Source organism: Oryctolagus cuniculus, chromosome 6, assembly GCF_964237555.1.
Source record: "Oryctolagus cuniculus chromosome 6, mOryCun1.1, whole genome shotgun sequence".
NCBI classification, from domain to species: Eukaryota; Metazoa; Chordata; class Mammalia; order Lagomorpha; family Leporidae; genus Oryctolagus; species Oryctolagus cuniculus.
In genome coordinates this window covers 168,216,527-168,230,909 of record NC_091437.1, presented here as the reverse complement: position 1 = coordinate 168,230,909, position 14,383 = coordinate 168,216,527, and the positions used below count along the sequence as shown (strand labels likewise).

The following is a 14,383-nucleotide window of genomic DNA, read 5'->3' as shown; positions in this document are numbered from 1 at the left end:
CACCGTGTGGGCTGGGCCTCTGAGGTGGCCACACCTCCTCCAGCCCTGAGACCGAGTTCCTTCTCAGACAAGCCCCATGCCCCACCCTGCCCCCCAGCCAGCTCTTATCCTGGCAACACCGCCTTCCAGGTACGAGACGTCGGTCAGGAATATGGGTGCTGCAGCCGCCGGCAGCCCAGTTCGGCAGCACAGTCATTCCCGAGAGGAAGCTGCAGCCCGGAAGTGTGAGGCGTGTGGGCAGGGCAGGCACCTCACCCTGAGCTGTGGCCCCCACCATGTAAGACCAGGGTGCCATGGGGAGCCCCGTCCCAGCTAGGCTGTGTCTCATACATATTGGCCCCAAGGAGCCTCCCAGCTTCTCCCAGGACCTCTTTCAACAGGCCCCAGTAGGGACACGGAGGGAGGCTCGGCTGTGGACACAGCCGACTGCCTTCTCCCACACGTGCCAGAGCTGGGAGGCTGGGGGCCTGGAGCCTTGCCCCCCGTCAGCCTTCGATGCTCCCGCCCGGAGATGCCCAGTGAGCATGCGCGTCTGCTCTTGATGACCAGTCATGAAGGCAAAAGTCCTCTCAGGAGGGGTGAAATGGTGCGGCCATTCTGGAGTGTGGTGTGACAGTTCCTTGGTAACTGATGGAGTACCCGGGGTCCAGCAGTCCTGGATACCTGTCCCCTGTGTGGGTGGCTGTTCACTGTGTCCAAAAGGACAGGTGCACGCTGGCAAAGCCCAGCGCCAGCATGCAGTGGGATGCTGCCCAGCTGGAGAGGGAGGAGGGCCTGCCCGAGCTGCACAGCACAGCTGCATTTGAGGCATCGAGCTGGGTGAGGGAAGCCAGTCACAGGGAGACCACGACTGTGAGGCACCCAGGGGGGCCGGGCAGGCATGGGGAGCTGGTGCCCAGCGCACACGACGCCCAGCTCGGGACACGGATCTCCTGGAGGTGGCTGGTGGTAACGGTCGCACTCAGTGCCAGTGAACTGCTCCCTTAGAAGTGGCTAGCATGGCAAATTCAGTCTTGTGTTTATGCTGCCACACTTAAAACACAAAGGCAGAAAAACGGAAAAGGAAGAAGGCCTGTTTTCTAATCAGAAAAACACGTGACAGTGGTGGAAGCTGCCTGGGCGGGTGGAGAATGCGCCGGCAAACGCGGCACAGGAGCGGCCCCGCAGTGAGGAGTGGGAGGGGCTTCCTCCAGGTCTGCACAGTGCGGAGTGCGTCCGGACCGTCTGGGCTTGAACCGAGCTGCATCAGCAGGGCGGTGAGACGAGTCTCGGTACGTGCTGTGAGCGTGAATCACCGGAAGTTTAGCATCGGTGACACGGAGGTGTCAGGAGATCCCGAAGTGTTGGAAAACTCAGGACATCCAGTGAGCAGCCACGGGTCAGGGCAGTGCTGAGAAGTGAAGGCTGAGCTGCACCCCAGCGTCTCTGACAGGGACATCTCCAGCACCCGATGTCTGTCGGGCGGAGCAGTGAGATCAGCCTCCGCCTCTGCCGAGCAGCTTCTACGCATTTTTCTGTCTTGGAGAGGCGGATGCAGAGCTCTCCCGTCGCTAGCTCACTCCCCAGGCGCCCGGAGCCAGGAGCTCCGTCTGGGTCTCCCACCCGGAGGACAGGGGTCCGGGCACTCGAGTCATCACCAGCCACCTCCCAGGATGCACGTCAGTCGGATGCGGAGCCAGGATCTGAACCCAGGCACTCAGATAATGGGAGCATCTTTACTGCTGGATCAAACGCCCACCCCAGAAACTGTTTTAAGAAAAGTAAACTCTGGGGGCCAGTGCTGTGGCATAGCAGGCTAAGCCTCCACCTGTGGCGCCGGCATCCTGTGTGGGCTCCAGTTCTAGTCCCGGCTGTCCCACTTCTGATCCCGCTCTCTGCTGTGGCCTGGGAGAGCAGTGGAAGATGGCCCAAGTGCTTGGGCCCCTGCACCCGCTTGGGAGACTTGGAGGAAGCTCCTGGCTTTGTATGAGCTCATCTCCAGCCGTCGCGTCCATTTGGGGAGTGAACCAGCAGATGGAAGATCTCCCTCCCTCCTCTCTCTCTCTCTCTCTCTCTCTGTCTCCTTTGTCTGTGACTCTGCCTCTCAAGTAAATAAATTTTTACAAAAATAAACAAACAGAAGAAGGAAAATCATGAGGGTCAGAGTAGAAATTAATGAAAAAAAAAAAAAAACAGAAAACCAGGGACAACATGGATGAAGCAAGAGCTTCCAGAGAGCCGCTGCAACTTATAAACTCATCCATGGGGCTGGCGCTGTGGTGCAGCGGGCAAAGCCACCGTCCGCAGTGCCGGCATCCCATGTGGGCACTGGTTTAAGACCCGACTGCTCTACTTCCAGTCCAGCTCTCTGTCATGGCCTGGGAAAGCAGTAAAAGATGGCCCAAGTGCTTGGGCCTCTGCACCCAGGTGGGAGACCCAGAAGAAACTCCTGGCTTCGGATCTGCCCAGCCCCAGCCACTGCAGCCAAATGGGGAGAGAACCAGCAGATGGAAGACCTCTCTCTGTGTCTCTGTCTCTCTCTCTCCTCCTCTCTGTGTGTAACTCTGACTTTCAAATAAATAAATAAATATTTTTTAAAAATGCCCTCATCCGTACTGTCATGGACAACGAAGATGGTTGAGAGCTCACAGCACCACAGAGTGCAGGCTCCGTGGTGCTGGGGGACAAGGGGTGTATCTGTCAGCGTCGAGACAGACAAGTTCCCTAGGATGCGGTGCGGAACATCAGTCCGTCAGAGGCAGGTGCCTGCGCGCACCTGGGCAGCTCTGACACTGGACCCACGTGGAGGAGAGGAGCATGGCCCCTGCGCCAGGACGACACACAAACTCCTGAGCGCCCATACTTCATGGGAAGAAGCATGGCTGAACAGGCACGCTCCCATTGAAGAGCTGGGGCTTGGGCTCTAAAGCCTTCTCCAACAGGAAGCTCCAGGCCCAGATGGGCTCTGGGAAATCCAGAACTGAAGGGGAGGGAGTCCTTCCCGACTGAACCCACACCCGAGGTGGGAGAGGGCGGAGCAAAGCAGAACGGCACGGACACGGATGGGGAGCAGCCTGGATCCAACATGGCAGGGCCAGGGCACCTTCACGGCGTAGAGTTTATTCAAGAAGTGCAAGGTTGTTTGGGTTTTAATACCAATCAATGTAAAACACTATACCCTTAAAGTAAACAAGCCACATGGTCATCACCACAGGTGTAGAGAAAGCATCTGGGGCCGGTGCTGTGGTACAGCGGAAAAGCTGCCGCCTGCAGTGCTGGCATCCTATATAGGGGCCGGTTTGAGTCCCGACTGCTCACTTCCAATCCAGATCTCTGCTGTGGCCTGGGAAAGCAGTGGAAGATGGCCTAACTTCTTGGGCCCCTGCACCTGTGTGGGAGACCTGGAAGAAGCTCCTGGCTCCTGTCTTCAGATTAGCGCAGCTCCAGCTGTTGCGGCCATCTGGGGAGTGAACCAGTGGAGGGAAGACTGACTCTCTCTCTCTCTCCGCCTCTGCCTCTCTGTAACTCTGCCTTTCAAATAAATAAATACCTTAAAAAAAAAAAAAAAGCATTTGACAGATTCAACATTCCACGCTTGGCAAACTCCAGACAAATGAGGAGTAGAAGGGAACCATATACTCTGCTAAGAGAGGCCCAGACAACCTGCAGTGCTCAAGAACTGGACGCAGGTGCTCAAGCAGGTGCCTGGACACCAGTATTCGCACACTGTACACAGAGCCAAAGGCAGAACTTACCCAAGTGTCCACAGCAAGTGAACGCGTGGACAGAACATGGCGGATCCCTGCAATGGAACGTTGCTCATCCGTGAACACAGCAAGACTAACACCTGCGACAGCATGGATGGACTTGAAAATGTGCTCACGGGACAAATGCATGATTCTGCCTGCTCCCAGCACAGGCAGATCCGCAGAGGCAGCAAGTGGGCTGGGGGTGGGGAATGGGGATGCTGCTGAGTGGATCAGAGTTTGACTTCAGGCAGAAGTTGGGAGTGTGGTGATGCTTGGATAGCATTGTGAATGAAGTTAATGCCACTGGGTTGTACTTTAGAAATAGCGAATGTTTTATCACAGTTAAAAACGTGTGTGTGTGTGTAGCTGACATCATCCTTAAGGGTGAGAAACCTGAGCACTTTCCCCTCCACATGAGGAACAAGCAAGGCCCTCCAGTGTCACCACATCTGCTCCACGGCCCCTGGAGGTCCTGGCAGGCCCTTAAGTCATGAACGGTAAAAGGGGTCCTGACTGGGTGCAGGTGTGTAAGCCACCATCTGGGATGCTGGGATCAAATCCCACCTCTGCTTCCAGTCCAGCTTCCTGCTAATGCACTTGGGAGATGCAGATGATGGCTCAAGTACTTGGGTTCCTGCCACCCATGTGGGAGACCTGGATGGAGTTCGTGGCTCCTGGCTTCAGCCTGACCCACATCTGGCTGTTGCAGCCAGTTGAGGAGTGAACCAGCAATGGAAGATCCATATGTCTCTATCTCTGTCTTTGTCTGTCTCCCATTCAAATAAAAGGAAAATAATTTTTAAAAGTACAGATGGAGGGTGGGCATTGTGGCACAGTGGCCTGGGACTCCCATGCTGGAGCGCTGCTCTCAGTCCTGCCGCCTCACCTCCAATCCGGCTTCCAGCTGCAGCGCCTGGGAAGGCACTGGTGATGGCCCCAAGACTTGGGTCCCTGCCACCCACGTGACAGACGATGATGGGTTGTTGAAACACTTGGTGAGTGAATCAGCAGGTGGAAGATTCTCTCCGTCCCTGTCGCTCTAGATAAGTCTTCTAGAAAGTACATATAGATACATACAGCTGCATGTAGAAATATACACACGGTGTTGACGGCCACGTCTGTCTCCTGCCCCAGCTGAGCAGACCCAGAGGCAAGGACTGCCGACACCCAGGCCTTCGGTGGAGACAGCCCTTGAGAAACGGCTGGTGAGGGGCTGGTGCAGGGCGTGTGCACAGTGTCGGGAAGGTGGTGCAGATTAAGCCACTTACAGCGTCCCACGTGAGTGCTGCTTCAAGTCCCATCTGCTCTGCTTCTGACCCAGCTCCCTGTTGGCGACGGGAAGGCACCGGAGGATTGCTCAGGTGCTTGGGCCCCTGCCATCCCTGGGAGAGACCCAGACGGAGTTCCAGGCTCCTGGCTTTGGCTCGGCCCAGCCCTGTTGTTTGCAGAGTAAACCAGCCAATGAAGATGACTCTCTTCATCCCCACCCTGCATCCTTCTGTGTCACTTTGCCTTCAGATATATGAATACATAAAACTTTTAAATTTTTCTCAAGATTTATGTATTGATTTGAAGGCAGAGTTACAGGGAGGAGAGACAGAGAGGTCTTCCGTCCGCTGGTTCATTCCCCCAAGTGGCTGCAATGACCAGGGCTGGGCCAGGCTGAATTGGGGAGCCAGAAGCTTCTTCCAGGTCTCCCACAGGATGCAGGGGCCCAAGCACTTGGGCATCTTCCACTGCTTTGCTGGGCGTATTAACAGGGAGCTGGATCGCAAGTGGAGCAGCTGGGGCTGGAATCGTTGCCCTTACGAGATGTAGCGACTCAGGTGCCGGCTGAGCTCGCTGCACCACAGCGCCAGCTCCAAACTTCGCTTTCTGCTTTTCGGTTTTCGTGTGGAGAGTGCTAGAGGCGGCGGAGACGGCGAGTGCCGTTAGGGGAAGTCGCCGAGGGCAGAGCTGATGACCGAGAGGGCCCGAGTCCATCCTGACGTGGCTGGAACAGGTGGTGCGGTCGGCCAGGGAGCTAACTCCCAGCCTCGGCGTGGGCCGGACTGGGTGCAGCACAGGGCCCTGGAGGTCTGCACCGCGGCCTCCCGGCAGGTGAACACCTTCCCGGCCTGGGAGCCCACACCTGCGACCCTCCACCCTGCCCACTCCGGCCTGGGGAGATCCGCGGTCGGGTCACACAGTACTCAGGAGGACCTGGCACCTCACACAGCCCTGTGTGCCCCTGCCCCCGGCGTGTCAGCTCTTGGCAGGTGCAGGGGCCGCACCGGCGCTTGTCCCTGGCATTGTGTTCCGCGGCCTTCACCGTTGTGTTTGCTCCCCAGTGACACAGCACATGAGAGAGCTCCTGGAAAGGAATGCTAAGAAGAAGTCCAAATTGAGAAAGAAACCCAAGCCTTATGTTGAAGAGCCGGATGGTAGGGTCTCTGCCCAGCCCTGGGTGCTGCCTCCGCCAGCTCTGCTCTCCAGCCTCGGCCGCCTGGCCGCCTGTTCTCTAACCGCTTCTGGGCTGGGGGTGGGACACTAACTCAGCCCCGCGGCCTCCTGAGCGGGGAGGAGGCTCCTGGAGAGGCGGGGCCTCCGCGCTCCTTCCCTGGCGGTCCCAGGTAGGCCCCAAGCGAGGCTCGCTGGGCTCACCGCTGAGGAGGGTGAGGGGCGTCCTGCAGCCACCAGCTCCGGGCTCTCCCCTGCCCACACCTTGGCCCCATTGCTGTCTCCTCCCTCCCCCAGCCCCAGCCCCTGAGGCACCCTGGGGTTCCCCGCTGTCCTCCCTGCCACCAGCTCTTCCCCACCCTCTTGGCTTCGCCCCCCTTACTCTGGGAAGCCCCTCTGTGGGGGCCCAGCCCCAGGTCGAGGGCCTGCAGGCGCGGTCCACGTGGGTGGGCAGCTGCAGAGGCGGGGCCTGGTCCTCACCCCAGACGCAGGTGTCATCACCCAGCTCAGGCTCCTGCCTGCCTGGCTGGCTCGTGCCAGCTGTCCAGGAGTCCTCCCCATGGGCCTGGGATGGGGCCAAGTAGAACACAGCAGCCCAAGTGTGCCAGGGAGGGAATGGAGAGTGGTACCGGCCTCGGCAGGGCCCGCACCCAGAGACCCAGTGGCCTTTGCCTTGTGCTGATGGCACTGGCCCCTCTGGGCTTTTCTGCCGCTGGTGGGTCAGGCGAGGGCCAGCGAGCCTGGAGAGGCCAGGTCAGGGAGGTGCGCTCTGAGCAGAGCTCCCACCTCGGGTGCTCAGACACCCATGGGTGCCCACTGTCTGCTGAGTCAGGGCTTCATGGTTCCCGGTGAGACCCATGGTGTCCCTGTCCCCACACCAACAGGGCCAGCACGCCCATAGGCACAGGCCGAGTGACCGAGAGTCCCGGCCATGCCTGCGTCACACAGGCTCAGGGCGGCCAGGGAGTGGTCTGGGTCCCGTTGGGTTAAGTGCCATCCATTGTGGAGAAGCGAGGGAGCCTCAAGGGTGCCCAGAGGGGCCAGGTTTGCACATGGCAGAGGTTCTGGGCTCTGCATCCTAACCTGGCTGAGGCTAGAACCAGGGTCTTCTCCCAGGACCTGCTGCAGCTTGGCCAAGACCATTCTGAGAGCCCAGAACCTCTTCATTAGATACGGAAATGCTCTGCTGGACTAAGACATCTGTGTCCCTGCAGACACCCACGAGAACCTGCTTCCCTTCCAGGGCAGATGGTCCGGGTCCCATGGGAGTCCAGACGCCCGGCAGGGCCCGAGGGGGCGCGGCTGTTGCCTGGAAGCACAGGGTCCATCCCAGGTGTCCCCTGGCCTGGGACAGTGCCCACTTTCCTCACCTTCCCTGCCCAAGCCCCGAAGGTGCCACCCGCACCCAGGACCCACCCAGGAGGGCTGTCCCCAGCTCCCCTCCCCCCCCACCCCCGGCGCCTGGAGGGCCTCGGCCTCAGGTTCGTGAGCCCACAGGTGCAGGCTCCAAGGCCACCTTAGAGCCCTGCTGTGGGTGGGGGCTGAGCCTCAGAAAGCCCCTCCCTTGAGAAAGGAGGCTGGGTCCTCTGCTGGCCGCCTGCGGCCCTCAGGAGGCGGTGGGCACCTCCCCGGGCAGCCCTGGACTGCAGAGTTTGGCGTGCTGTGCTATGCGCTCCATGCTCCTGCCAGGGAGGTGCCTGGGGCAGTCTCGGCCCTTCCCCTGCCTGCCTGGGCACAGGAGGGTGGGTGGCCGGGCAGAGGGGGACCCTCCGGAAGTGGGGAAGCCACCCTGGCCTCAGCCCTGGAGCGGGGTGTGTCCACCCAGGCTGACCCGCGCCCCTTCTTTCCAGGGGTGGCAATCAGCACCTACGCCAAGTACTGCTACCACAAGCTGCAGAAGGCGGCCCTGACGGGCGCCAAGAAGGTACAGCAGGGCTGGGGAGGGGGGCACGTGCCCAAAGGCGCAGAAAAGCTCTGTCCCTGGGGACCAATGGCCAAGGCCTCCCCACCCCACGCCCCACAGCGCACACGGCTCCCGCATCTCGACACGCAACAGCCCCAGAGCTGGATCCCGGCCTGACGGCCCTGGCACCGCAGCAGCCAGCCCCCCTCAGCACCTGCCCCACTGCCTTCCCGGCCCAGGGCAGCTAGCCTGACGTGCCAGGCTGGCCCTGCAGGACTGGCCACCCCCGACCCGTGACCAGAGGGCCACTTGCAGCCTTGGGCTGGCCCTGCAGGAAGGCTGCGGGGACTCGGCCAGGAAGCTGGGGCTGCTCCTGGCTCTGGTTGGGCAGAAGCCTGGGGTTCACAGGGAGGCAGCTGAGCCAAGGGCAAGCACCTGGGACGTGGGGGGCTGTGCTTTGTCCACAGGGGCTGAAGAAACCCAACGTGGAGGAGATCCGGCACGCCAAGAATGCGGTGTTCAGCCCGTCCATGTTCGGCAGCGCCCTGCAGGAGGTCCTGAGCATGCAGAAGGAGCGCTACCCTGACCGGCAGCTGCCCTGGGTGCAGACGCGGCTCTCCGAGGAGGTGCTGGCACTCAACGGTGACCAGACCGAGGGCATTTTCAGGTGCTGCAGCGTCCCTGGCTGGGGTGGGGCTGCTTCTGTGGCCCTGCCGCACTGCAGAAGGAAGGGGGGCCATGAGGACCCGGCAGGCCACGGGAGGCAGTGCAGGGCACTGGTCCTGAGGGCAGCACAGCCGGCCAGGGGCAGGGTCTGGGGGAGCAGCCAAGCACAGTTCCCGCCTGTGGCCAGGGGTTGACCCCACTGGACCAGGGGGCAGAAGCCTGCAGGGGTGGCCCTGCAGAGGGCCCAAGCAGGGGTGGGGGCCTGGAGGCCAGCTGACCTGCACTGCGACCTCGTGCTGCCAGGGTCCCCGGGGACATCGACGAGGTGAACGCCCTGAAGCTGCAGGTGGACCAGTGGAAGGTGCCCACCGGCCTGGAGGACCCCCACGTCCCCGGTGAGCCCCAGCCACCCAGCGGCAAGACCCACAGTGGTCCGAGAACCCCAGAGCTTAGCCAGCCACGTGGCCGAGGCCTCTGTCCACTCCCTCTCGTGTGGCCGCATCTCCAGGCCTCCTTCCACCCCCACCCCTAGCGCCAGGAGCCCCTGCCCACTGCGGACCCCTCCTGGCCCCGGCCCAGCCACCCCTGCACGCTTCCCCGCCCCGCTGAGCTCGCTGTGCCCGCAGCGTCGCTGCTGAAGCTGTGGTACCGGGAGCTGGAGGAGCCCCTGATCCCGCACGAGTTCTACGACCAGTGCATCGCGCACTACGAGAGCCCCGAGGCCGCCGTGGCCGTGGTGCACGCGCTGCCCCGCATCAACCGCATGGTGCTCTGCTACCTCATCCGATTCCTGCAGGTACGCGGGGGCCCCGCCGCGCACGCGCGCGCCCGCACGGCCCCGGCCCACCCTCGGCTCCCCACAGGTGTTCGCGCAGCCGGCCAACGTGGCGGCCACCAAGATGGACGTGAGCAACCTGGCCATGGTGATGGCGCCCAACTGCCTGCGCTGCCGCTCCGACGACCCGCGCGTCATCTTCGAGAACACGCGCAAGGAGATGTCCTTCCTGCGCGTGCTCATCCAGCACCTGGACACCGGCTTCATGGAGGGCGTGCTGTAGCGCCGGCCGCGGGGAAGTGCCTTCCGGGCCCGCAGCCGCGCGACGCGGGCGGCCCCGCGCCCCCGCCTTTTCTACGCGGATTTTTAGAGTCGAGCCTTTATTTATTAACCAAGGACTCCGCGCTGGCCCGGGCTCGCCCGACGCATGGAGCCGAGGCCCGCGGAGTGAATAAAGCGGCCGCACTCGCCCGCGCTCCTCGCCTTCCTTCGGGACTCGCGCGGCGGCGGCGGCGGCGGCGGGCGGGCGGGGCGGGAACGCGGCCGCCGCGGAACGGAGAGCGCCGGGCCAAGCGCGCGGGGACCTGCGCTCGCGCGACACCGCCCTCGCGGGATCTGCGGCCGCTTCCGGCGTGGAGGGAGGATGTGGCCGCCGTGCGGGGCGCTGCGGGCCGTGGCCTGGAGCTGGGCGCGGGTGCAGGCGCAGTCACGAGGGGCCGGGGCTTGCAGCAGGGACGGGGGCGCCTCCTACACGCAGGGCCAGAGCCCCGAGCCGCGCACGCGCGAGTACTTCTACTACGTGGATCACCAGGGGCAGGTGCGCGGGGTCGGGGTCGGGGCCGCGTCTCCGTCGGCGGGAGGCGGGCCGGGCGGCCTTCGCGGAGGAGGCGGCACTGCTGGCCACACACCTGCGGGCGGGGCCCAGGGCACGGAGCGCGGCCGGCCAGGCTGCGGCGTAGGTGCGGTTCCCGGCTGTAACGCGCGTGGCCGCGGCCCGTCCCTCCGCAGCTCTTCCTGGACGATTCCAAAATGAAGAACTTCACCACCTGCTTCAAAGGTACCGCCGCGCCCCCGCCGCGCCCCGCCGCAGGCCCGCAGCCCGGGCCCGCGTGCTGAGCGAACGCGCCCCTGTCCTCCCAGACCCGCAGTTCCTGGTCACCTTCTTCTCCCGCCTGAGACCCAACCGCAGCGGGCGCTACGAGGCCGCCTTCCCCTTCCTGTCGCCCTGCGGCCGCGAGCGCAACTTCCTGCGCTGCGACGACCGGCCCGTGGTCTTCACGCACCTGCTGGCTCCGGGCCGCGGGCCCGCGCGCCTGTCCTACTGCGGCGGGGGTGAGGCGCTGACCGTGCCCTTCGAGCCGGCGCGCTTGCTGCCCCTGGCGGCCAACGGGCGCCTGTACCACCCCGCGCCCGAGCGCGCGGGCGGCGTGGGGCTGGTGCGCTCCGCGCTGGCCCAGGAGCTCAGCGCCGCCTTCGAGACCGCGCCCGGCGCCCCCGCCGCGCCCTCGCACATCCACTGGCAAGGCCGCCGCCTCGCCCTCACCATGGACCTGGCCCCGCTGCTGCTCGCCGACCCGCCCGCCTAGGAGGACCCCCGCGGCCCCGGCGCCTCCGCCCCGCGCCCCCCCGCCCCCGACTGCTTTCCCAGCGCGCGTGCGCCGCGGAGGCGCGCCCCGCCCCAATCCCGCCGGAGCTGTCCGTGGTGCCGCCGCAGCCCCGCAGCCCCGCAGCCCGGCGGCGCCCCTCTCCCCGCGCCCGCGCCGCCCGGCCCCCCGCGCCCGCCTGGAGCGCCCAGGGATTGGCCCGTGCCCGCGACGTCAGCCCCGGACGAGCGGCGCGGATCCGGCGCGCGTGCGCGGGCCGCCCGAGCGCCGCGGGGAGCCGCCGGCTGCCGGAGCGTCAGGTGAGGGGCTCGCGACCCAAGGTCACCGGGCGCGGGGCGGGAGCGGGGCCGCGGAGGCCACGCCCTCCCTGGGCCTGGCGGGGCGGGTGGCCGTGGGGGTCGGGGCCAGGGAAGGAGGACGGCGCATCTCCCGCACTGCGCTCCAGGGAGGCGCGGGGTCCGCGCGCGACGCCCCGCCCCTCGCGTTCCCGCAACGCGAGGGCCTCCCCTGCGTGAGCTTCGCTGCTGGAGGCCGGGCCCGCACACCCTGGTCACGGGGAAGCCGCCGTATCCGAGCCGGAGCAGCTCCATTAAACTTCGCTGCGCGCTGACCTCATCTCCGGTGCTTTCAGTGGCGTGAGCGGCACGCACGGCGTGCGGGCGACAGCGCCCGCCTTCGCGGTAGGCGCCGCGCGCCCGCACTGAATCCGTGCGTCTTCGGAGTCCCGGGTTCGCGGGCTGCGCTCCGCAGGCCATAAAACGCTGCTCCAATCGCAGAGCCCGCTCAGGAGGCGGCCCCAGGGCGCTCAGACCCGGGCTGACCCGGGCTTCCCCGGGACCCCGCTTTCCCACGCGCCGGCCAGGGAGGCTCGTGTCCGAGGGACTGGCTCCCCGGACTGCCCCAGCCCGGGTGCCCCTACGAGTTACCTGAGGACAAGCCCCACCCACCTTCGCCGGGCACAGGTGTGCTACGGCCGCCGGCGCAGCCACGCCCACTCCTCCCCGGAGGGCAGGCCACGCCCACCCCGTGAGGGACTTGGGGGCTGGAGCCCGACCTCAGGGCGAGGACCACAGCCCCCTCCCCATCCCAGTCCTCCTGCAGTAGCTGTACGCCCGCCACCCGCCAGGGGCCCCGCACGGCCAGGACGGAGTGCTCCCCCCCAAGCCACATCCCCGCATCTTTGTGAGGGCGTTTATTCATCAGTTTCTGGAGCTGACGTCACTTCCCGAGTCGGACCGGCCGCGCTGCGGAAACCCCGCGCACTGCATGGTCCCCGCCGGCCTCTGGGACATGGCCCCGGGGGCGCTGGCGCTGCTGGCGCTGCTGCTGCTGCCGCCGTGCAGGCTCCCGCCCCGCGCCGCCGGCTGCCCGGCCGCCTGCCGCTGTTACAGCGCCACGGTGGAGTGCGGCGCCCTGCGGCTGCGCGTCGTGCCGCCCGGAATCCCCCCGGGGACGCAGGTGGGCACCGCGTGCGGCCGCCGGCCCTGGAGCTGGGGTGGAGCCGGGAGTGCCCACGGGGTGCGGGGACGGGCGCCGCCCACAGCGCGGTGAGCGGCGCGCCCGGCCCGCAGACACTGTTCCTGCAGGACAACAGCATCACGCGCCTGGAGCCGGGCGCCCTGGCGCCGCTCGCCGCGCTGCGCCGCCTTTACCTGCACAACAACAGCCTGCGCGCCCTCGAGGCCGGCGCCTTCCGCGCGCAGCCCTGCCTGCTGGAACTGGCGCTCACCCGCAACCGCCTGCGGGGCCTGCGCGGCGGCGCCTTCGTGGGCTTGGCCCAGCTACGCGTCCTCTACCTGGCCGGCAACCAGCTGGCGCGCCTCGTGGACTTCACCTTTTTGCACCTGCCGGTGAGCGCCAGCGTCCAAACCAGCGCCCCGCCCCCCGGGCTGCGGGTCCGGCCAGAGCCCGGCGCCCCCGGGCTGCGGGTCGGGGACCGGCTCCCAGAGCCTTGTTCCTGTTTCAGCGACTGCAGGAGCTGCACCTGCAAGAAAACAGCATTGAGCTGCTGGAGGACCAGGCCCTGGCCGGGCTGTCCTCGCTGGCCCTGCTGGACCTCAGCAGGAACCAGCTGGGCACCATTAGCCGCGAGACGCTGCAGCCCCTGGCAAGCCTTCAAGTCCTGCGCCTCACAGGTGCGTGTCCTGGGTCCGAGGGTCCGTGCCATGGCTGCCTGCCCGCAGAGGGAGGAGTCGCAGGGCTGGTTGAGCACTGAGGGGCTCGGGCTTTGGGGGGCCATCAGGATGGGGGCGCATTCCCAGGGCGGGTCTCAGCGTCGGTCCTGCTCTGCCCGCAGAGAACCCGTGGCGCTGCGACTGTGCCCTGCACTGGCTGGGCGCGTGGATCAAGGCGGGCGGCCGGCGGCTGCTCGGCCCCAGGGACAAGAGGGTCGTGTGTGCCGAGCCCCCGCGCCTGGCGCTCCGGAGCCTCCTCGACGTGTCGGGCAACAGCCTCGTCTGCATCCCACCCTCTGTGCACGTGGAGCCGCTGGAGCTCACGGCCAACCTGGGGGAGGACCTGCGCGTCGCCTGCCAGGCCTCGGGCTACCCGCAGCCCCTGGTGACCTGGCGGAAGGCACCCCTGTCGCGCGAGGCCCTGCCGCAGGCGCAGGCGCAGGCGCAGGCGCGGGTGGACGGCACGGAGCCGGGCGCGGGCGCGGTGCCAGACACGGGCAGCGGCGTGCTGCTGCTGACCAACATCACGCTGGCGCACGCCGGCCGGTACGAGTGCGAGGCCGCCAATGCCGGCGGCGCCGCCCGAATGCCCTTCCGCCTGCTGGTCAACGCGTCCCGGCCGCAGCCTCCGCGGCCCGCGGCCCCTCCGCCCGCCCCCGCGCGCCCCACCGGCCGCGAGCCGCCGCCCGAGGCGGGCAGCATGGCCTTCCGTGCGCTGGGCCTGGCCACGCAGACGGCCGTGGCGGCGGCCATAGCGCTGCTGGCGCTCACGGCGCTGCTGCTGGCCGCCATGATCTGCCGCCGCCGGCGCCGGCGCAAAAAGGCCGCGGGGCCGCCGGGCGAGGGCGCGCTGTTCGTCAACGACTACTCGGACGGGCCCTGCAGCTTCGCGCAGCTGGAAGAGCTCCGCGGCGAGCGCGGGCACGCGATGTTCGTCATCGACCGCTCCAAGCCGCTCTTCGCCGGCCCGGCCGAGGAGGCGGCGCCCGGGCCCCGCCGCACCTACGAGCTCCGCTGCTGAGCGCGCGCCCCGGCGCACGCTCGCTCAGTAAAGGTGGAAGCCGTAACGAGCGCCTGGCCGTGTGTGGGGCGAG

At 66.0% G+C, this 14,383-nt stretch overlaps 3 protein-coding genes across 9 annotated transcripts in view; all 3 read left to right on the top strand.

Moving 5' to 3' along the window:
- The window catches only part of ARHGAP39 (Rho GTPase activating protein 39), a 68,271-nt gene extending 58,289 nt beyond the window's left edge, over positions 1 to 9,982 (top strand). For 2 of the 3 annotated variants that reach the window (XM_051828696.2, XM_051828697.2), the window contains 6 exons: positions 6,059 to 6,151; positions 8,018 to 8,091; positions 8,538 to 8,737; positions 9,040 to 9,131; positions 9,363 to 9,532; positions 9,600 to 9,982. In XM_051828696.2, coding sequence (XP_051684656.2) covers positions 6,059 to 6,151; positions 8,018 to 8,091; positions 8,538 to 8,737; positions 9,040 to 9,131; positions 9,363 to 9,532; positions 9,600 to 9,794 — 824 coding nt within the window. In that variant the 3' untranslated portion in view covers positions 9,795 to 9,982. The remainder of the gene's footprint in view (positions 1 to 6,058; positions 6,152 to 8,017; positions 8,092 to 8,537; positions 8,738 to 9,039; positions 9,132 to 9,362; positions 9,533 to 9,599) is intronic. The other variant, XM_051828698.2, reaches the window with a different exon arrangement.
- Positions 9,983 to 10,044: 62 nt separating this feature from the next.
- Positions 10,045 to 11,725, top strand: C6H8orf82 (chromosome 6 C8orf82 homolog). The gene is made up of 3 exons (XM_051828720.2): positions 10,045 to 10,328; positions 10,520 to 10,568; positions 10,652 to 11,725. Exons 1-3 carry the CDS (start codon positions 10,155 to 10,157, stop codon positions 11,095 to 11,097), a joined length of 669 nt encoding a protein of 222 aa, XP_051684680.2. The 5' UTR covers positions 10,045 to 10,154; the 3' UTR covers positions 11,098 to 11,725.
- Positions 11,282 to 14,356, top strand: LRRC24 (leucine rich repeat containing 24). Of its 5 annotated transcripts, none has more exons than XM_051828709.2 (5): positions 11,282 to 11,414; positions 12,242 to 12,573; positions 12,687 to 12,965; positions 13,082 to 13,250; positions 13,412 to 14,356. In XM_051828709.2, the coding sequence occupies exons 2-5, from the start codon at positions 12,382 to 12,384 to the stop codon at positions 14,308 to 14,310; spliced, it is 1,539 nt and encodes a 512-aa protein (XP_051684669.2). In that variant the 5' UTR covers positions 11,282 to 11,414; positions 12,242 to 12,381; the 3' UTR covers positions 14,311 to 14,356. The 5 variants fall into 5 exon arrangements, with proteins under 5 accessions (XP_051684669.2, XP_051684670.2, XP_051684668.2 ...); XM_051828710.2 differs by having other exon boundaries at positions 11,283 to 11,414; positions 12,319 to 12,573; XM_051828708.2 differs by having other exon boundaries at positions 11,283 to 11,414; positions 12,206 to 12,573.
- The last annotated feature ends 27 nt before the right edge of the window (positions 14,357 to 14,383 follow it).

What these genes read in the sequence shown, in the direction of transcription:
- LRRC24 (XM_051828709.2), top strand. Translation starts at nt 12,382, where the DNA reads ATGGTCCCCGCCGGCCTCTGGGACATGGCCCCGGGGGCGCTGGCGCTG. An exon ending in GAATCCCCCCGGGGACGCAG is followed by an intron (nt 12,574 to 12,686) that starts GTGGGCACCGCG and finishes CCCGGCCCGCAG; the next exon opens with ACACTGTTCCTGCAGGACAA. An exon ending in TCAAGTCCTGCGCCTCACAG is followed by an intron (nt 13,251 to 13,411) that starts GTGCGTGTCCTG and finishes CTCTGCCCGCAG; the next exon opens with AGAACCCGTGGCGCTGCGAC.
- C6H8orf82 (XM_051828720.2), top strand. Translation starts at nt 10,155, where the DNA reads ATGTGGCCGCCGTGCGGGGCGCTGCGGGCCGTGGCCTGGAGCTGGGCG. An exon ending in ACGTGGATCACCAGGGGCAG is followed by an intron (nt 10,329 to 10,519) that starts GTGCGCGGGGTC and finishes GTCCCTCCGCAG; the next exon opens with CTCTTCCTGGACGATTCCAA. An exon ending in CTTCACCACCTGCTTCAAAG is followed by an intron (nt 10,569 to 10,651) that starts GTACCGCCGCGC and finishes CTGTCCTCCCAG; the next exon opens with ACCCGCAGTTCCTGGTCACC.